Consider the following 22,763-nt stretch of genomic DNA (forward strand, 5'->3'; position numbering starts at 1 on the left):
CGAAAATGCCTTGTTGATGCTAGAGGTCAGAGGAGAATGGGCCAACTGATTCAAGCTGATAGAGAAGCAACATTAACTGAAATAACCACTCGTTACAACCGAGGTATGCAGCAAAGCATTTGTGAAGCCACAACACGCACAACCTTGAGGCGGATGGGCTACAACAGCAGAAGACCCCATCGGGTACCATTCATCTCCACTACAAATAGGAAAAATAGGCTACAATTTGCACAAGCTCACCAAAATTGGACAGTTAAAGACAGGAAAAATGTTGCCTGGTCTGATGAGTCTCGAGTCAGAATTTGGCGTAAACAGAATGAGAACATGGATCCATCATGCCTTGTTACCACTGTGCAGGCTGGTGGTGGTGTAATGGTGAGGGGCGTGTTTTCTTGGCACACTTTAGGCCCCTTAGTGCCAATTGGGCATCGTTTAAATGCCATGGGCTACCTGAGCATTGTTTCTCACCCTGCCCATCCCTTCATGACCACCATGTACCCATCCTCTGATGGCTACTTGCAGCAGGATAATGCACCATGTGACAAAGCTCGAATCATTTCAAATTGGTTTCTTGAACATGACACTGTACTAAAATGCCCCCCACAGTCACCAGATCTCAACCCAATAGAGCATCTTTGGGATGTGATGGAACGGGAGCTTCATGCCCTGGATGTGTATCCCACAAATCTCCATCAACTGCAAGATGCTATCCTATCAATATGGGCCAACTTTCAGCATCGTGTTGAATCACGTTTTCAGCTACTGATTGGGATGAAGTTCAATCCTGGGTTAAAGTTCATGGTACAGCACACCTTCATGCATAGTGCATTATTACTTTTCTCTACATTGAGGCATCCTCATTACACCTATATATTGATTTTTTTATTTTCTTTAATAACTCATGTAAATCAAACAAAGTTACTGATCTGGTGGATTCTGTTATTTCAAATTTGTGTAATACCTAATCAGCAGATATTTACAGTGAACTTGCCTATCCCAGAATTTTCTGCAGAGATAGTCCTACTGCAACAGCGGCTACGTCCTTTTTGACAGATCTTGCTCTACATTGTGTAGGAGCTTGCCAGTTTTAGATGGCATAATTTAGTTGCAGGAAATGGCTGATGCCATCTGACCGAATAAAGCCTCGTACACATGCAACATGGAACCTCAGCCAATAACAAATGTCTTTGCTGAGAATCTAGTGCGAGTACAGTGACCTCTGATGCCCCCCACAATGCCTCAGCCTGCAATCAGCCTGGCGGATTGATTTGACTAAGCATACTGTTCTACCCATTCACCCTGCCCACTGCTCCCTCATCTCCCCTCATAGCCTGCAGGCTAGCAATGCAACTATACAGTCTGGGTTCTGCAATGTTGCCCGAGGGATAAGGTTCAGATCCCTGCCTGGCCTTGTGTGTGTTTATGAGGCTTAAGGTGCCCATACATCAGGAGATTATGGGCAGATTTGACAAAGAGACAAATTTATCGCTAATCGAATCTGATTAGAAATAAAATGTGCCTGTTCATCGAAGTTGCCCATATACTGCAGGCCGATTCCTGTCCAATTTAAGCCAGAAACCCACTAGGAGCGATTTCTAATTGCTAGCGATTTGAAAAAGCTCTTGCTAATGCAATACTATTGGGGATTTTTATAAAATCACATCGCTCAAATGGGATCACACCCATAGCATTACATTAGCAAGTTTTCAAATCGCAAAGCGCTCGGAAAATCGCTCCAAGTGGGTTTTTGGCCTTAAGCATGAAATCTTAAGGGAATCATCTGTGCCCGCCGCCGTAATGTATAAATGTGCCACCCCATGCATGCATTATTCATTACCTGTCCTGTGTCAGCCTTCAACGTGGTGTCCGTAACCTCCGGGTGGCTCTACATACACGCCACTGGCGCATAGCGCCTGACGTCAGAAGCTATACGTAAGTGGCGTGAACTGAGGCAGCGTGGAGGTTACTGACACGAAGCGGAGGCTGACACGGGACAGGTAATATATAATGCACACACGGGGAGCACATTTATACATTACGGCGGCAGCAGCAAGAGTTTCGTCACTCTTTCCAAAATCGGCTGCCATACCGCCACACACCTAAGCAACCATCTTGCACCAGGTGCGATCGACTAACGCAACCAATTTCGGGCCGAAGTTGGTTGTATCGTTGATCGGGCCTGCACGTGGCGGCACCGATTTTCAACCAATGCGATAATAATTGAATTGGTTGGTCGATCGGCCACCAAAGTCGCCTGATGTATGGGCGCCTTTAAGTCTACCTAGCAATGTATAGGCAGATTGCCCAAGAGACCGATCTCTCAGAACTACTATGATTCACATGACTTGGCAGCAAAGTCCTTAGGGAACAGTTCTCCAGTCACAGCAACCCCTTCAGCCTAATCTCTCTCTGATCGGAATTCGATCGATAACAGGATTGACCAGTCGATATGACAGGAAATTGCATGGTGTGTGCCTACCATTAGGATGGTTACAATGGACAACCTATATAACCTTAATAAGCAGGAAGACGCAGACTTCTAGTTGTAGGAATTAGGTATTTGGAAAGGACATGGGGTAGTAAGGAAGTCATATACGGTTACATCTCCAGAAAGAAATACTTAGCTGCAGTCAAAAAAGCCTTGACATCATGTAGGCCCCTCCTTGCCAAACACAGCCACTGTGCAACCCAACAGATTTTGCAACTTGCCACTGACTGTACATAACTACACCCGCACGTCTATTTTCAGTAATCCTGGCTGTAATCATTTACAACCACTGGTGTTCAGCTCTCTCCAGGGTATACATATGAAAACGGCGCTGATAGACTTGGGCGCAGGATACAGCTGTTATATGGCTGATCCTGCTTCTGCACAAGTCCGGGCCGTGTTAATTATTATTCCCCCTCCAGGCCGCCATGGATAGTGGGGGAATGATATAATTCGGCTTCCAGCAATCGCTGGAGGCCGAATTATTGTGTTTTTAAGCAACTTCGGCTCCGTCTTTTGATGGTGCCGACGTTACTCACTGAGCGCCGCTATAGACTGATCCCCATTATGGTCTTTGGCTGCGCCCAAATATAGCAGCACTGCTCCGCCTCCAGGAGGGGTTATTAGTTGCCCACCAAGGAGGGTCCTGAATAGGGTTAGGCTGGGCTGCATTTTCTGATACCAATAGCTTTAAGTCAGGGGTCTCAAACTCGCGGCCCTCGATGCAATATTTTGTGGCCCTCGCTGGCAAAAGCTTCCTTATAGTTCGCTTCAGTGCTCCCAAGTAATCCGCCGCATCCCCGCCGCTAAACGAGGGCTGCAGAGCCCCCAAATCGCCCGGGGGCAATCCGCCGGCATTTCCTGGAAGGGGCAGAGCCGGCATTTCCTGGAAGGGGCAGAGCTTTCAGCTTCAGCTCTGCCCCTCCTGACGTCAATCGCCGCACGGATCGCCGCCTCTCCCCGCCCCTCCCCGCCCCTCTCTGTGAAGGAAGAGTGAGAGGGACGGGCAGAGGCGGCGATGCGCCGCGATTGTGAAATTCCTTATGCGGCCCAGCCTCATCCTGACTTTGCCTCCTGCGGTCCCCCAGGTAAATTGAGTTTGAGACCCCTCTAAGTCAATGATAGGTTGCACTTTCTGATACTTCTACCTATAAATTATTGCAACCTGTTGCAAAATCTGACAAAGTTGCAAAAACTTCACCACACTGCCTAAACCTAACCTCCTCTCTTCTTCCCCACCTCAAACCAGGTGCAAAAAGATTGGTTGGGACCTTGGTTGCAAAAAGTTAGTTGGGTTTTGCAAAATCTGCAAGGATGGAAAATATTTTACTGCAGACCCTCTCCCTTTTCCTGAAATACATAAGCTGACAAGAAGCGCTGCGTAATATGTTGGCGCTTTATAAATACAATAGATAATAATAATATTGGCCCTGCCTCCTGCAGCAGCAAATGTATGTATGTATGTATGTATGTATGTATATATAGGAATTGCAGGTGACATGTCACTATATACAGAGTCCAGTCATATACCGGGTCACGGAGGAGGAGGAACAGCAGTGACATAACACCACACATCCTATACACCTAAAGCGACGTATACCACAGCAACACAAGCGCTCACTGTAACGTCAGGCAACGCTGCAGGGCGGGTGACGTCACCAGCCTCAGATCGCTCCTCCCACTTACCGCTTCCAATGCCTGCTGCAGGAAGGCGCCAATGCGTCCCAACATATCCTCCCCCGTGCCCCGGCCGTAGCCGGGCCTCACTGGCTACACCGGAGAATCATCTGTATCGGTACTTCCGGTCTTGTCCCCGGTATTTCCGGGTTCCCAGTCCACCTCCTCCCGCTCCGCCTCTTCCATCCCTGTCTGGGCAGGTGCTGCAACATTTCACCCTATCGTCAAACTTTCAGACAACTCATACTGCGCATGCGCAGAGTGTAGTTGCGGCTTAGGACACGCATGCGTAGTTTAACTTCAGCCTTTTCAACGTTGGATTGCCGTGCAAGAAGACGGCGTGGGGAGTTTGGCGGCCTGAAGAGCAGAGGGCAGCAGCTGAAGTGACGGGTTACTGACGTAGAGAACGAAAGTATACGGTGAGAGTTACATTGGGGACACACAACTGCAGTGAACAGGGCTACGTAACTGATACAGCTCCCAGCATGGCACCACAGGACCCAGCATGGCACCGTAGAGGAACCACAGCTCACAGCATGTCCCCACAGAGGCTGCCAGCATGTCACCATAGATGCACCCCAACTCCCAGCATGTCACTGCATTATGTGCATAGAGTATACATGCCAAACTCCGGCCCGTGGCCCAAATTTGGTCTCGGAGCCATTAATTTTGGCCCCCAAGTGGTTTCCCCAGTTTGTATTATGTTTGGCCCACTTTAGATCACCAGGAAAGCTTGGAGGGGAAGCCATTTGGGGTGGGTAGGGGGGAAGCACTAGGGAACCGTATGAGGGAGGACTAATGGACACCAGGGGACTGAATAGGGAAGGGAGGAAGACCACTAGACACCAGCAGACTGTATAGGGGTTTGAGGGGAGCCATTAAATACCAGGGAACTTTATAAGGGAGGAAGGTGGCTAGTAGACATTGAGGTTGGCCCACTTCCAGCGTTCAATTTCGCCCCACTTTGTATTTGAGTTTGACACCCCTGCCATAGAGGCACCCAAGGTCCTATTGTAGCCACTACAGAAGCACCACAGCTCCCAGCATGTCACCAGAGATGTACTACAGCTCCCAGCATGTCACCAGAGATGTACTACAGCTCCCAGCATGTCACCATAGAGGCACTACAGCTCCCAGTGGGCACGCCACAAAGGCACTCCAGTGTGTCACTGTTGAGCAGGGGTGTCCATTGTGTAGATGGCAAAGTACTTCATGGTAAATACTGACTGCACTACATTTTCTATTCTGTATATACAATTGTGCTCCTAGAATTGTACACAGGTAGATCATTTTGACTTGCTAATTTTAAAAGTAGCTCACAAGCCAAAAAGTGTGGGCACCACTGCTGTAAAGGCATCCCAGCTCCCAGCATATCACCATAGAAGCTCCCAGCAGGTTACCATAGAGCAGCCTTTCTCAACCTTTTTACCCTGGGGGAACCCTGAAAATAACTTTTGGATCTCAAGGAACCCCTGCAAAGAATTTTTTGATCTTGAGGAACCCCTGCATTTATTTTGCAGGAGGCATGATCTTTAAAAGTATGTGTGGCTGTTTATTTCACTACCCCCTATTATACTGCCACTCATTATACTGTCTCCTGAGCCCCCAATTTAGTGCTACTTGTTACAGTACCACCTATTATAGTGTGCTCTATTATACTTCCCCCACGATAGGGTAAAATGCCAAGGAACCCCTGCAGAGTCCTCAAGGAACCCTGGGGTTCCAGGGAACCCTGGTTGAGAAAGCCTGCCATAGAGGCATCCCAGCTCCCAGCACGTCGCCACAGAGGCACCACAGCATTCAGCGTTTGACTTAAAAGGAACTGAGCACATTGTCTTTCACTGGAATCTCTCCTGGCATAGAAGCTGCCATGTTCCCCCTCCTCTTCTCACATTCCTTATTTACAGAAGTCAGAGATGCTATCTTGACATTTTGACAGACACAATGTCTTTGAAGAAAGAGACCTAATTACTCACCCCCTTTGTTAATGAAAAGGTATTGTTTACATTTTGGTAATTAGATCAATAAAACAATTAGCTTCCTGAAGTCTCTGAGGTTGGGGATGGTCGGGCAGGCCTGCTTAAACAGGCTAGTAAAACTACTTTGAATGTAAAATACAAGGTAAAATGAAAGTTTATTTTAATAATGAAACAGAATGTTGGCATGCTTTTTCATGGGCTATAGAAATGGTCTGAGTGCTAAAAAAGGTGCTCGGTTCATTTTAAGTGTACCAGAGATGAAGCCTAGTTATAGGGAACTAAGCACCCTTTCTTTTGCTGGAATTTCTCCTGGCATAAAAGCTGCCATGTTTCCCTCTCCCCCTTCTCACAGTCCTTATTACAAAGGTCAGAGATGCTATCTTGACACATTCCCTCTAGATAATCTCTTTGAAGAAACTGTCCTAATTACCCACCCCCTCTGTTGATGAAAAGGTATTGTTTACTTCTTGGTAATGACTCCAATAAAACAATTCCTTTCCTGAAATCTCTGCTGCTGGGGAGGAATGAGCAGGCCTGCTGAAGTAGGCTAATAAAATAACTTTGAATGTAAAATGAAAGTTTATTTTACTAAGACATATTGTTGGCATGCATTTTTCCTGTGCTATTGAGATTCCCTGGGCAGGGATGGGCTTCAGAGTTGTGAACTACCGAATTTGGAATTCGAATGAATTAACTTACCCAGAAGTCCGTGGATCCTATGCGTTTCATTGCTCTCATACGCGACCTATGGGATGCGTTCCACCACTTACTACCACATGTCCTCTTTCCGGTGGAAGTTCACTCCCTGGCCCTGGGTGCTAAAAATGGTGCTCGGTTCACTTCAAAGTTTTAAACATACCTGGGGCTTCCTCCAGCCCCATCTGCACGGATCGCTCCCATGCTGCCGTCCTCGGCTTTCTCTATCGCCGGTAACGGGTCCTGTAACTTCGGCCAGTCTAAGCAAGCGCAGTGCGCTTTTTCTGGAGAATATTACTGTGCAGGCACAGTACTATTCTCCCTCGGGGGGAGCGCTCTGCACATGCGTCAAATTGGCCATGATTGCCAAAGTTACGGGACCCGTTACCAGAGCTGCAGAAGGCTGAGGATGGTGGCATGGGAGCAATCCGTGCAGATGGGGCTGGAGGAAGCCCCAGGTATGTATGAAACTTTAATTAGGCTTTTTCTCTGATTACCTTTAACCACTTTACTTCCGGCGGTACAAATTTCTCCGTCCCTTTTTCCATTCTTTAACCCCCAGGGATGGAGAAATCCGCACCTTCTGCCCTACCGCCGCTGTCCGCGCTCCCGCCGCTTGTTCGCGCCGCTGCCCGCCCGGAGATCAATGAACGGGAAAATCCATTCCCTCCATTCCAAGAACAAGCGGTTGTGCACATCGGGTAAAACATAGCCTTTATTCCATGAAGTTTAAAATTCCATATACATCACCACCATGGAGAGACCTGCTCGGACCGCCTCAACAGGTAAGAGGGGTACTTAAGGAGATTTACTTTGGGGGCAAATTGTCCTGGCGATGCGCCACAGCACATAGGCGCGAAACGGCTGTTGACCTTTCTCTTGCTGCCTGTACCTCTCTCCATGGTAGTGATGTATATGGAATTTTAAACTTCATGGAATAAAGGCTATGTTTTACCTGATGTGCACAACCGCTTGTTCTTGGAATGGAGTCACTGTGATTACTGGGAAGTAGCACTCAGGTTGTACCCTACAGTCCTGTGCATATATCCACTTCTTTTTTGTAAAATGGGAAAATCCATTCCCGTTCGTTGATCTAAGCCCCCGCAATGATCCACTGCTTCTATTAGAAACAGCGCGATCATTGTGATTCTCCCAGCCTCCTACTGCTTCCTGTAAGCGTCCAGAAGGACGCTTACAGGTCGCATGTAAACAGACTCACTGTGGCCAAATAGTAAACTACATCCTAAAATATTTTACACATACAAATACATTGTATAACACAATAAATTAACTCATTACCTCCCACACTCCCCAATTTTTATTTTTTTTTATTTAAAAAAAAAAAATACAATAAAAAAATAAACAAAATAGTTACCTTAGGGACTGAACTTTTCCCAGAACGTCATTTCGGACAGCACCCCTGGATGAGACTTGTCTCCCTCCCCACTGTGGACAGGAAACTGTTAAAAGAAGAATTTGCATAAGCAATAGGCAGCCACATATAAGATACTACACCTGCCACAGTACCTCAGTTTAGTTTCCTGTCCCGGACGGGATGCATGGGAGAGGTCTCCAGGAGTGCCATCCATGTCAGGCGGCAGGGGCAGCGTTTTCCAGGGCTCCAAGCAGCACTGTTCAGTGAACAGTCGGAGCCCTGCAGCGTGGAGGAGGCTTCTCCATCGGAGGCAGCAACTTTATGCACGCAGGTGCGTGCATTGGAGAGAGTTCACTTCCGGTTTAACCGGAGGTAGTCGCGCGCTGGCGTCCCGCGTGATCTGAAGTCTGAGCCGGGCGGCAGGGGCCGCGGCGGTGATTAGGAATCTGCATACAGCTGATTCCTTAAGGTAAGAAGCTGATTAAGCATATGCTTAGCCGGCAGGGGCCGCATGCATAATTGGATCAGCTGCATCAAATCAGCAGCACAGGTATAAGTTTGTAGAGTCCATGATGCACTCTGGTTTGTGGCTGGGATCATGGAGGACGCCTCTGGGTCAGCTCCTGCACAATCTGCTGAATCTGCCCAGGATCCCTCTCTGGCAAGTAGATGTGATTATGTTTCTTCTGCTTGGCAGGATGTATGTTATGTATAGAGGGATTTGTCTAATGGCTGGCTATCGTTTATTATGTTTTATACCCCAAAAGACATAAGACTGAGAAGGTGGAAAAGTCTGAAAAATCTTCTACTCAGTCCAGTCAGCATGGATTGGCAACTCTGAATGGAAATTGTGCCAGTATTGTACAGAGAAGGTCCACAGCAATAGGAAATTAAAGATTCTGCTATTGCTTCTACCGCCTCAGCTGCTTCAGATGGGCCTGGGACTAGTACTGCTATGGCTTATCTACCTGTTATAGCTAATCCATCATCTCCTATGTTGTCTGCACCTCCAACTATGCCTCCTGCTTCCAAGAGACATAGGCCTCTATTTATTGAGCATTCCTGCATGCGGTAATGCTCAAAACAGCTGACTTTACTCACCATTTAGCAAAGTGTGCATTCATAAAACCTGTGTCCGCATGAAAATCTATAATTCCTGAGCAGGTGCGGGAAATTACCGCCTTGTGCGGAGATTATCACAACACAGGTCACTGAAGGTTAATTCATAAAAATTAAAGCAGGCAAAAGTGAGCAGAGAAACCCTGGCTGTTTAGAGAAGGCGACAAGCCAGCCATAACAGGCAAGCTAATGGAGAGACAGACCTCCCAGGCAGCTGAAGTGAGAGCAGAACAAACTGCATCCCAGAATACCCAGGCTGTGTTTTTAACCCCTTGGGTACCTGTTTTCAGATAAATTTCACATCAGAAAGCCTGCATGTGTAACATTCTTGAAGTTCTTCTAAGCTGCAGCAATTAAATAGATTGTTTAAAAGAACTAGACAGATTCAGGGCAAGGAGAGGCAATTTAAACAAAAATGCACATGTAAAGGAATGCTGGGGCTGCCTCCTTTATAGTAACTCTCTCTGCACAGAGAAAATGTATCAAACTAGGAGGAAGATTTGAGTAAAACTGACTAAGGGCCTTTTTTTTCATTACTCTGCGAGTTACGATTTGATTCTGATCACGAGGTACGTTAAACTAATGGAAACTGCAGCAGCAATTTCCATTAGTGCAATCTGATTGCGATGCGATTTGGACAAAGCACAATCGTCATCCTCCTGCATTGTATGCAATTGAGCTGTACTATAAGTATAGTAGCGCAATCGCATAGTGGAAATTGAAGTGCGATTGGGATCGCAAATGCGGTTGCGATCGCATTTCATAGTGGAAAAGAGCCCTAACCGCAATGGTTTTTTCCTGAATTAATGAAAGACTTACTAATAGGTATTAAGTCTGAGCAGAAATCTTTGACACCTTTGGATCAAATGTATGAGAGTTTGGCGGATCCTCATTCTCGGCTTATTCCAGTCCATGCTACTCTTAAGATTAGGATTAAGGAGTGGGATAATCTAGGAAAAGTTTTTTTTTTTGGCCCAGATCATTGTCTAAATGTTTTTCTCCTGAAGATCAGGGTTTTGGGGAACCCCGCCTAAATTAGATCCATATTTTTCAAGGGTATCAAACAAAACTGACCTACTTTTTTGAGGATTTCTGGGAAATTTTGAATGATTTCCCTAAAGTTTGGAATGCTTCCAATTATCTAGTGGACGCTTCAGGTGATATGGTTAAACTTATGGCCAGAACTACGGCATTAGTTAATTCAGCCAGAAGAGGTGTAGGGGTAAAAAACTTGGAATGATGACAATTCTTCAAAATCAAGTTATGTGGTGTACCTTGTGAAGGGGGTCTGCTGTTTGAGTCAGTTAGACAACCCTCTAGACAGAACGGCAGACACACATTAAAAAAAAAAAAAAAAAAAAAAAAAAAAAAAAAGTATTCCTGTTAAAGGAATTCTATCGATTCACATATTTTCAATTGACACAGGAATTGTTTGGGAAGTGTTGCTAAGTACTGGTGTATACATTTTAGTAGCAACCTCTTTGTTTACTGTTATCAAAATGCTTTCAAACTTTACTGACAAAACTGACTCTGACCCATGAGGAGAGGGGAAATTCCCCTCACACTTGATCAGATAACTCTGTGTAACTGTGTGTGACAGAGAGAACAGCTGCAACTTCTGTGTCCTGTTTCGGACTGAAGTGTCTGTAGAGAGCAGAGGAAATGTAACTAATTGTTACAGCTTTTCATACTGTTTTTTTGCTTTCAGAGTTTGTTTGATATTTGCTTTCTGTAGTCCGATATGCAACTCTGGCTGTGCATTGAAGTAGACACCCCTCCTGCAATTGATTTGTCCCAATATAGCTAATCCTACCCTCAGTATATTACAGCTTTTGCCTCTGATATTTAACATGAAAAGTATGAAAATGTTTACACAGCAACTTAGACATTATTTGTACATTGTCATTTTAGAACACTTGGGTATCGATAGTATTCCTTTAAGAAAGGACCTTTTCAAAGTAAACGGTCCTTTCGTCCCTCCTTCTAAGAATAAGTCAGATCCCTAGTCCTCTAAGGGCAGGAGATGGGCTCTCTACAAGTCACAGAAGCCTAAGGGCCTGTTCAGACTGCACAGGTTTCCAGCTGCATTTTGGAAACGCGTGCAGAAGGCCAACACGCACGACATCAGACAGTGCATAGAGTGCACTGTCTGTTCACACTGCATGCGTTCCGGACCTGTGCGGTCCGGGAACGCATGCTGCACGCAGATTTAGCAAAAACGCGCGGCTGTCCCATTCACTTTTCAGTGATGGGATCAGCCACGCAACGCATGCAAACGCGGATGGCGTGCGTTCGTACGCGTTGCCTTCCGCATGCGTGGCCGTCCGCGTTTGTAATGTGAACCGGCCCTAAGTCCAACTTCACTTTTACCAAGAAGTCAGATAAGCAATGACGCTAGTATTCCAGTGAGATGGAGAATTGCAAATTTCAAAACATGGCAACTACAGTGCACAAAATATTGGTTATTTAGGCTTCTTTCACAGTGGGACGTTACAGGCGCAGGTTAGAGCAGCTTGTAACGCAGTCCAGCTCACAGTAATGAAAAATCAATGGGCTGTTCACAGTGCCCACGTTGTGTTACACTCTAACGCTGGACGTTTAAAGAAAGTGCATCATGCTGTGCGTTATAGACGGTTTTAGCCGCATTAGACTGTTTGCATATGCTCAATAATGTGTGTTTTTTGTTTTTTCTTGCAGGAGAGGGGAGAGTCCGCTGTTGTGGCCAGCCACATGACTAATTAATATGCACTGCAGTGTTAACTTCCTGGAGCGGCAGTTTATTGGCTGGCAGGACCACGTGATGCAGAGTTTTCCGATCACGTGCTCTCCACAGTCTTTTGCCGCATGCGCCGTTTTCGTCCGATAGTATGCGTCAAAAAGTACGCATCACAGACCCATCAGGAGACGCATAACGTGGCTCTAAATAGCATCCAACTTCAAAGCTCACATGCGTTGCGTTGGGGGCACGTTATGTAACCTTAGCGTCGCATCTAACGCAACGTCTTAGTGGGAAAGAGCCCTTAAGGTGGTTTTTGGAGGGATACAGAATAGAGTTCAGCCAGCCTCCTTTTCAGAACTTTTGCATTACTCCCCGCTTGCAGGACCAAATAAAGTTTTCAGCCCTACAATCGGAAGTCCTTTCCCTGTTTAGAAAAAAAGGGTAATTCGAGAAGTACCGAAATGTCAGAGGACAGGGATTCTATTGCCCTGTGTTTTTTCTAGTAAAGGAGCTACAGGGAAATTATCAGTTCATACTAAATTTAAAGAGTCTAAACCAGAAGGTAAAATACAGAAAATTCAGGATGGATTTGATCTATTATTCATCTCTTACAGAAGGACGATTTCCTAGCCTTCCTACACTGAAAAGATGCGTATCTTCAATTACCGATACATCTGTCTTCTCAATAATACTTAAGGTTTGCCATCCAGATGGAGGAAGTGGTAAGAATGTATCAGTTGAATGCTTTGCCCTTCGGATTATCCTCAGCTCCAGGGTTGTTTATGAAGGTAATGTCTGGGGTTCTGGCTACACTTAGACAGAGAAAGGTTAACATTTTGGGTTACCTTAATTTTTCTGTTTTGGGGGACATCTCCCAATACGGTTAGAGATCAGATTGTTACGACAATAGTCTTACTACAAGATCTAGGTTGGATCATTAATTGGGAGAAATCTTCCTTAATTAAATCCTACACAGATTATACATTTGTTTGGGCTATTTCATTAGCATATCAGACACAGGGGGAGCAATTCAATTCTATCATGGCTCATTCCACAAGAGGAATTTCGACTTCTTGGACAGAGATGGCAGGGGCCTCTATAGATCAGATTTGCAGAGCTGCGACCTGGTCAAGTCACAATACGTTTGTAAAGCACTATCGCCTTAATGTATCTGTCTTCAGGTTTATTCTTCAGAAGGAAAGTTTTGCAAGCTGTGGTCCCACCCTAAGGTTTTAACTCTTGTATATCGTCTCATCCAGGGGTGCTGTCCGAAATGACGTTCTGGGAAAGACCACTTTACTTACGGTAAAGTCTTTTCCAGTAGTCATGAGGACAGCACCCCTGCAACCCGCCCTTATTTGGGTAGGAAAGAGAAATAAGTTTGTGTAAGCATCATTAAATGTCCGTGTCATCTTTTTATTAACTGAGGTACTGTGGCAGGTGTAGTATCTTATATGTGGCTGCCTATTGCTTATGCAAATTCTTCTTTTAACAGTTTCCTGTCCACAGTGGGGAGGGAGACAAGTCTCATCCAGGGGTGCTGTCCTCATGACTACTGGAAAAGACTTTACCGTAAGTAAAGTGGTCTTTTAAATATTTGTCAAGAGGGTATAACACTGTTACTTTGTAAACTGCGGGCTTGTAATTAGGGATGGACGCAAAACTGAAAAAAATGCACCTTTATTTCCAAATAAAATATTGGCGCCAAACATTGTGATGGGACATAATTTAAACGGTTTTATAACCGGGACAAATGGGCAAATACATTTCATGGGTTTTAATTACAGTAGCATGCATTATTTAAAAACTATAATGGCCAAAAACTGAAAAATAATTTTTTCCCACATTTTTTCCTATTTTCCCATTAAAACACATTTAGAATAAAATAATTCTTGGCATAATGTCCCACCTAAAGAAAGCCTAATTGGTGGCGAAAAAAACAAGATATAGTTAATTTCATTGCGATAAGTAATAATAAAGTTATAGACGAATGAATGGATGGAGCGCTGAAAGGTGAAAATTGCTCTTGTGTTCAAGTGGTAAAACCCCTCAGTGGTAAAGTGGTTAAGTGCCCTTCTGCCTTTTGCATGGGGGGGGGTGTTTGCTTTGCTTAGCCACTAGAATGTTTTGCATATACCCCACCCCAGCATTATAGCTTTGTCTGCATGGCTTCTCTTTGATTGTAAACTGACTTGTCATTACTTTTTCTTTTTTTTTTCTTTTTTTTTTTTTTTTCTTGAGCCTTCCCAGATATTTTTAGGTTGTTAATCATTTCGATCGTTTTCTGTTTCTTAGGTTTTGAAAATGTCTGCTCACCTGCAATGGATGATCATCAGGAACTGTTCCAGTTTTTTGATCAAGAGAAATAATCAGGTGTATAGTACTGTAAGTAGCTTTTCTTTAGGGCTAGTTGTGTGGGGTGTCTGCCAGTCAAATGCTTTTCTGCAAGCGTGCAGAAAGGCAGAAATCTTTTGGTGGTTTCTGGGGGTTTTCCTCCCAAAAGTGGGACACAGAGATGCGGTGGTGACACTGGACGCAGTATGCTACTTCCAGGGTTGGCTGAAATGACAGGAAAAATTGGGATTGGAACGTGGTACTACAGTACAGGTGCTGTCCATTCATGACAAACGACATGGGAAATGAGCCACAGTCTCCCATGTGAACCAGTCCTTAGTTTCTTACCTTGGTTAACTTACATAGAACACTACAAAGGGACAAACTCGCCAGCATTTTAAAAGCATTAACAGAAATAATGTCTGAGGACTTTGGAAGTGAATTGACAGATTACAGTTACTGTATACTCAGAGGCATCATAATGTTCTGTTTGGATGTATTCTATCGCACATCCTAGAGCAGTTCAAATGGTTGGTGGGGGGCTGATGAGGCACGTTTGACCTATTTTGAGCAGTTACAAGGGTATCCCTTATGGCTATTTCATTGCGGTTTAAGGGGTATTCAACCATATACCCCAGACTCGCTGTCAGATTTTGAAGGACAACCGTGTCACATAGGCCTCTTTGTATAAACTACTCAACTTTTCTGAGTGAAGTTTAAACTTGTCTGCCTTCTCTCCCTGCTGTGTATCAGTGCAGCCACCAGTCACTGGAATGGGCTTATAGTAAGGGCTGGTGCACACCAAGAGCGCTTGCGAGCCCTTTAAAAATTGCCAGCGCTTTGAAAAGCGCTTGGCTAATGTATTTGGATGGGATGGAGCACACCAGAGCGATGTGGTGTGTTTTTTTTTTTTTTTTGTGTCCCCCCCTCCCCCCAATGCGCACAAATGCGGCTCCTGCAGCAATTTTTTTTTCTGATTTGAGGCGATTCAGCCTCAATGTTAAGTATAGGAAAGTGGGAAATCGCTCTGAAAAGCACTAGATCAGAGCGATTTTTTTTTTTATTTTCCAAGCGGTTTTTGTTACAGAAGCTGTTCAATTACAGCTCTACTGTAACAAAATATAAAAAAAACACTACTCCAAAAATTGCAAGGCAGGTTTACAAAATCGCTAGGCACATGCCTAGAATCGCGCTGAAAAATCACTTCAAAAACACTGAGCGTTTGCGATTACGCTAGTGCTTTTTTAGTGTGCACTGGGTCTCAGTCCTAGTCAGTTTTCCTCTGGAAAGTAGATGTTTGTGATGTACCCTGAAGAGGCATGACATGTTCATTGGAGTCAGTCTTCTTTCTGTTAGAATAGATTGATTTTTTTTCATTCACTTTGATGTAGGAGCCCAACAACCTGAAAGCGAGGAACTCCTTTCGCTACAATGGACTGATCCACAAGAAAACAGTTGGCGTTGAGCCTGCTGCAGATGGAAAGGGGATCATTGTGGTCTTGAAGAAACGTGCTGGTGAGTTTCCTTGTCCTCTTCTTTCCTGTTTATGGTCAATGAGATGCAAATAATTTTGACACAGATGCTTATTTAATCCCAGTTGCATGCAGCTTGTAACTGGGCCAATTAGATGCGTAGTTTACATCGATTAATTCTTAGCATTTTGTGGGAGTGGTTATTAAGCGGCTGGCAGCAAATTGACCACTAATCTGTTGTCAAAAATGCTGCATCTGAGAGACAGTTCTCCTGAACTGCTGTGGTAAAATGGCATTGAAACAGAGTGAATGCAGTAGGGCCACTTGCTAATGCAGTTGTAAAATGGCCTTAAACTTCACCCAATCGCCACAGCAAGCATTTTTCACGTTTTAACTAATGCCTGTGGTTTGTTCTGGCAGTTGTCTCCTATTTCCTCATCTCCATTCACACCTAGACTTGCATTAAAACACACTTGAACAGTGCTTAAACTTGTGGCCTTTTACTTGCCTGGGGCTTCTTCCTCCTGTATTCTGTGAGATCCCTCAGTGTCCCCTCCATTTTCCTTCTGGCGGCTCCACAAGGTGTACAACCTGAGCGTGAGTTTCTCCAACTGCACGTGCACGGCCCTGTCTGATGATCACGCTCAGAATGCATTCTTTCAAGAACCATGCATGTGCAGAACGCTCCCGGCAATGGGAATGCAATGCATGGTTCATTTTTTTTCAAGAGCTGCACATGCACAGAATTCTCCCGGGACCAGAAGCATGATCAAGATAGGCGTTTGTACGGGGGCCGCACATGCAGTCTGTGTGACTTGCATACTGTGTTGCCACTTTACGGAGCCACCAGTGGGCCCTCACAGTATACAGGGAGCTGTAAAAAGCCCCATGTAATTAAAGGGCTAACACTTCACTAAAATGAATAGTATTGGGTACAATAAACAACAAACACTGGGACTGTCAACAGACCCTAAAACATGACCTACCTAACTAGTACTATAGTACCTAAAATATAACTTATTAAATATAGGAAGAGGGTAAGAAGATGCTATGAGACCTCAAGTTCAAAAATTAGAAAAAAGCTTTATTGGAACCTTCAAAAACACACTAAATCACACTAGTTAAAAAGTACTAAAATCAAAGGGTTAAAGCTCAACCAGATCGCCACCACTTTCCACTCTGGGGTCCTCCATTCACTCCTTCACACACCAGCAGCAACATGCACGTCAGATTACTTGTGAGCTACACAGGCCTAGCTATCAGATATTCGCTTGCATGCAAACATCACAGCACTGAGTATAAATGACATCAGTGAGTAATTCTGTAAAACATTCCAATTTGTTAGAGCCTGGAAAGAAACATGCAGTTCTTGCATATATTTCAAAGAGCATTCCTCATACTCTAATGGTGATAGTTAGTATAGAACGCCAGTCCAGTCAAGTTGATATTAGTAAGCATTAGTTGAGCTAATGTCCAGTTTTTTCATGCAGGCTTAGCTTTTAAATGTACAGCACGTTAGGTAGACGTTCATCAATTTGGCTCACAGCATTGGTGAAACATAGTGGTATGCAGCAGCATTCATAGTATAGGCATAGCAATTCAGCTTAAGTGATCAGTCATTGCTTGAGCGGGCAGTATTACCCTGTTTACACCCGCTCACCGCAGTTAAGAAATTGCCTTAGTGTATGCGTACTCACTCTTCCATGTGCGCCTGCTGGCTGTGTGCACGGGTAGGGGATCCCCTGTGGATAGCCAAGCTACGTCCCGCGATCGATCCGCGTTCTAACAGCTTCTCAGCGGAGATCAGTGTGGGACACGGGTGTAGGTAGGCGTCTTTGGCTTCGCCCACCTACATGTTTCGGCCAATCACGGCCTTCCTCAGGGTGTAGGGCGTGGCAAGGGGATTTCTCAGCCTCTTATATATCATAGCTGTCACCTGACTACTGCAACAGCGCCATCTTTAATACTGGCATCATTGCCCATATCGCGTAGCATATATCATGGGAGACAGAGAAGATTTAAGAGTTCACTCTAAGTTGACAGAGTGGCCTCTTAGCCTTTTATTCATTACTGCTGACATTCTGGTAAGAGGAATTCAAATTGCCAGAGAACATGGTTCAGGTCAATATTTCTACACTGTTTTTTAGGGTGATTGAAAAACCGCCCAGCATATGGTATGCATACATACATCCAGACAGACATACTTCTCATTACCCTTCATTCACAGCATAATTTCTTAAAGGGAAACACCGTTATAGGATGACTAAAAAACTACCCAGCATATACAAAGCACACATATATCCAAACAGGACCCCTCTGTACCTCACTTGCAACATAATTTATTAAAGGAGAACACACATCATTACACATTATACAGTGCAGGAAATAATTATTTGACCCCTCACTGATTTTGTAAGTTTGTCCAATGACAAAGAAATGAAAAGTCTGAGAACAGTATCATTTCAATGGTAGGTTTATTTTAACAGTGGCAGATAGCACATCAAAAGGAAAATCGAAAAAATAACCTTAAATATAGCAACTGATTTGCATTTCATTGAGTGAAATAAGTTTTTGAACCCTCTAACAATAAAAGACTTAATACTTAGTGGAAAAACCCTTCTTTGCAAGCACAGAGGTCAAACATTTCTTGTAATTGATGACCAAGTTTGCACACATTTTAGGAGGAATGTTGGTCCACTGCTCTTTGCAGATCATCTCTAAATCCCTCTTTCACACTACAGGCAGCGGTGAAAGGCTAAAACGCTGCGTTTTGGCTGCAGGCGTTTTCAAGGCGTTTTAACGCCTATACATTACAATCAATTGTAATGAGAAACGCCGCGGTAGGCCCAGAAAAAGCGCCTGGGAGCGTTGAAACGCAACGCTCCAAAACGCGGCGTTTAGTGTGAATGGTAAAATGAAAGTCTATGGACTTTCTTTTACCTAGGAAAACGCCACTCCATGACCTTAATGTGCTTCTTCTTGAGCCACTCCTTTTGTTGCCTTTGCTGTATGTTTTGGGTCATTGTTGTGCTGGAACACCCATCCATGACCCATTTTCAGTTTCCTGGCAGAGGGAAGGAGGTTGTCGTTCAGGATTTCACGATACATGGCTCCGTCCATTTTCCCGTTAATGCAATTAAGTTGTCCTGTGCCCTTAGCAGAAAAACACCCCCAAAGCAAAATGTTTCCACCCCCATGCTTGACGATGGGGACGGTGTTTTTGGGGTCATAGGCGACACAGCGAGTTGAGTTAATGCCAAAGAGCTCTATTTTGGTCTCATCAGACCACCGCACCTTCTCCCAGTCACTCACAGAATCATTCAGGTGTTCATTGGCAAACTTCAGACGGGCCTGCACATGTGCCTTCTTGAGCAGGGGGACCTTGCGAGCCCTGCAGGATTTTAATCCATTGCGGTGTAATGTGATCCAATGGTTTTCTTGGTGACTGTGGTCCCTGCTATTTTGAGGTCATTCACTAACTCCTCCCGTGTAGTTCTAGAATGCTTTTTCACCTTTCTCAGAACCATTGACACCCCACGAGGTGAGATCTTGCGTGGAGCCCCAGAGCGAGGTCGATTGATGGTCATTTTGTGCTCCTTCCATTTTCGAACAATCGCACCAACAGTTGTCACCTTCTCTCCCAGCTTCTTGCTAATGGTTTTGTAGCCCATTCCAGCCTTGTGCAGGTCTACAATTTTGTCTCTGACATCCTTGGACAGCTTTTTGGTCTTTCCCATGTTGGAGAGTTTGGAGTCTGCTTGATTGATTGATTCTGTGGACAGGTGTCTTTTATACAGGTGACTAGTTAAGACAGGTGACCTTAAAGAGACTCTGTAACGACAAAAAGATCCCCTGGGGGGTACTCACCTCGGGTGGGGGAAGCCTCAGGATCCTAATGAGGCTTCCCACGCCGTCCTCTGTCCCACGGAGGTCTCGCTGCAGCCCTCCGAACAGCCGGCGACTGTGCCGACTGTTCAATTCAATATTTACCTTTGCAGGCTCCAGCGGGGGCGCTGTGGCTGCTTTCGCTCCGAAGGAGGCGGAAATACCCGATCTCAGTCGGGTCCGCTCTACTGCGCAGGCGCCGGAGACTTGCGCCTGCGCAGTAGAGCGGACCCGACTGAGATCGGGTATTTCCGCCTCCTTCGGAGCGAAAGCAGCCAGAGCGCCTGCGCAGGAGCCTGCAAAGGTAAATATTACGTCACCGCTGTACGGAGGGCTACAGCGAGACCCCCGAGGGACGGCAGACGGCGTGGGAAGCCTCATTAGGATCCTGAGGCTTCCCCCATCCGAGGTGAGTACCCCCCAGGGGACGTTTTAACGTTACAGATTCTCTTTAATGAGGGTGACTAATTGAGTAGAAGTGTCTAACCACTCTGTGGGAGCCAGAACTCTTATTTGTTGGTAGGGGTTCAAAAACTTATTTCACTCAATGAAATGCAAATCAGTTGCTATCTTTTATTTAAGGTTATTTTTTTCGATTTTTCCTTTTGTTGTGCTATCTGCCACTGTTAAAATAAACCTACCATTGAAATGATACTGTTCTGAGACTTCATTTCTTTGTCATTGGACAAGCTTACAAAATCAGTGAGGGGTCAAATAATTATTTCCTCCACTGTATGCACACACTCAAAGAGGAAGAGGCAGATTGAAGTTACGACTATTTATACTACACATTGAGATGTTAACTATTACGACATTCACTTTGTGGGATCATTAGAGATTGATTTTTCAGTCTATCTCTGAGTTCAGTCCATTTGGTGCCAAAGTATTTCATCTATAAAGTTATATAAAGAGGTTGGCGCTCAGGATACTCATACCCTCTCAGAGGTTAAAATACTCAGTACATAGTGAAAACAACAATTGGGATAAAACATTCCTCTGTAGTCCATATATCAATGTAAAAGTTAAAATGTCCAAGTGCTATGGCCCTAAATTTTCAACACGTTGCTGCTGGAGTTTTCCCTCTTCCAGATGTCACAAATACTGTACTCCTGGCTGATATTACAATAGCAGACCTCCACCAACACCCTTTGTGGTCCACTCACCGCTATCCTAGACCAACAAATGGTATATATGCGCCTTGGGACCGTTACCGGGTCGTCCCCCACCTCTCCAGCAAGAAAGTTCCACTGTTAGCACCAGACCACTTCTTCAAAGGAACCAGCCTTCATATTCATCCTCATGAAAAAATGCCCCTGATGAGTCACTGTGTGACGAAATCGATAGGGCGGAGTCTGACGTGAAGGCGGAAGTGCAAGCGTGTGGGTGAGCGGCGGCGAGGGGGACACGTGTGGCGTTCCTGATCTCCGTACGCGCGGCGGAAGACGGGGGAATACGTTCAGACGAGCCTGCCAGCCTGGCCACCTATGCGGGGGAGAGCCCGCTTGAACAACACTCTATGCGCTGTTTTTAAGAGGATACATGTGAGTGCAATTGCTTGTTTTAAATAAATTAATTTTAGCAGTATTACACTATATGGAGTTTTTTTCATGAGGATGAATATGAAGGCTGGTTCCTTTGAAGAAGTGGTCTGGTGCTAACAGTGGAACTTTCTTGCTGGAGAGGTGGGGGACGACCCGGTAGCGGTCCCAAGGCGCATATAGACCATTTGTTGGTCTAGGATAGCGGTGAGTGGACCACAAAGGGTGTTGGTGGAGGTCTGCTATTGTAATATCAGCCAGGAGTACAGTATTTGTGACATCTGGAAGAGGGAAAACTCCAGCAGCAACGTGTTGAAAATTTAGGGCCATAGCACTTGGACATTTTAACTTTTACATTGATATATGGACTACAGAGGAATGTTTTATCCCAATTGTTGTTTTCACTATGTACTGAGTATTTTAACCTCTGAGAGGGTATGGGTATCCTGAGCGCCAACCTCTTTATATAACATTATATTGCTTAAGAGGAGGCGAACGGGATAGATGCTAAAGCCTTGACAAAATCTATATGTTATATGTATGTTTGCCTAAAATTAGCTGTGAGCGCTTACCTCTTGTGGATATATATTTCATCTATAAAGCCACATATTGTCTCGGCACGTCTCAGTTGTTTTTCTATATCTATTTTTCTCACTCCCTTTTTAACTGACATAAGTATTGTCACTTCACTGCCTCTAAAACTACCTCCATGGTGCTGTTTGTAATGTTCTCTTAGGGGTCCTTTGTTTTCATTTTTTTCTATTGACATTGCACATGTGTTCTAATATCCTGGTCTAAATGTTCGTGTCGTCATACCTATATAATGTAACCCACGGGGGCATGTTACCCTATACACTACCCCCGTGGTTTCTCAGTTCATAAAGGCCCCTATCTTGTATTCTCTCTCATGTCTCGCATCCCAGAATGTTTTTATCTTTTGGACATGGGGACAAACTTTGCATCTACCACATCTGTACATTCCCTTGGGGGTTGGTCTGGCTCCAAGGCAAGTGGTTTTTTTTTGTTTTGTTTTGTTTTTTTCTCTCATCTTCTTCTTCCTCTTTTTGATTTTTAAATTCAGATGAGACTAAGGCATCTTTCAAATTTCTTGCTCTCCTGGCTGCAATCATAGGATAAGGTCCCGCAATCTCTGGGGATGCTGTTAGAATGGGCCAGACTTTAGTTAGACTTTCTCTCGGACCATCCCAATGGGACCCAAATTGTGTGACTATTCTCTCTAGGGGCGGTATTTGACCCGTCTCCCTCTTTTGGGCCAAGAAGGGTTTTTCAATCACTATTTTTGGCTCTTCGCCAACATCTCCTAAGGACTCTATGGGAATACCCCCACTCTCTCAGGCGTGCGTAGAATTCCCTTGACTCCTTACAAAACTCCTCCTCGTCAGAACAGTTCCTTCTTAAACTAAGGAACTGTCCGTACGGTATATTTCTCACCAGGTGAGAAATATACCGTACATAGTCAA

General features: G+C 44.9%; 2 protein-coding genes across 3 annotated transcripts in view; one reads left to right on the plus strand and one right to left on the minus strand.

The window, feature by feature from the left end:
* FHIP2B (FHF complex subunit HOOK interacting protein 2B) overlaps positions 1–4,355 on the minus strand; it is a 44,167-nt gene extending 39,812 nt beyond the window's left edge. Inside the window, exon 1 of one of the 2 annotated variants that reach the window (XM_068274698.1) lies at positions 4,175–4,355. In XM_068274698.1, coding sequence (XP_068130799.1) covers positions 4,175–4,219 — 45 coding nt within the window. In that variant the 5' untranslated portion in view covers positions 4,220–4,355. Of the gene's footprint in view, positions 1–4,018; positions 4,115–4,174 lie in introns of those variants that run through there. The other variant, XM_068274700.1, reaches the window with a different exon arrangement.
* Positions 4,255–22,763, plus strand: part of LOC137562895 (large ribosomal subunit protein eL28-like) — a 28,672-nt gene continuing 10,163 nt past the window's right edge. Inside the window, exons 1-3 of the mRNA XM_068274701.1 lie at positions 4,255–4,584; positions 14,349–14,438; positions 15,779–15,902. Of these exons, the coding sequence (XP_068130802.1) occupies positions 14,358–14,438; positions 15,779–15,902 (205 nt within the window). The 5' untranslated portion in view covers positions 4,255–4,584; positions 14,349–14,357. The remainder of the gene's footprint in view (positions 4,585–14,348; positions 14,439–15,778; positions 15,903–22,763) is intronic.

The sequence above is a fragment of the Hyperolius riggenbachi genome, chromosome 3 (genome assembly GCF_040937935.1).
Source record: "Hyperolius riggenbachi isolate aHypRig1 chromosome 3, aHypRig1.pri, whole genome shotgun sequence".
In the NCBI taxonomy this organism is placed as follows: Eukaryota; Metazoa; Chordata; class Amphibia; order Anura; family Hyperoliidae; genus Hyperolius; species Hyperolius riggenbachi.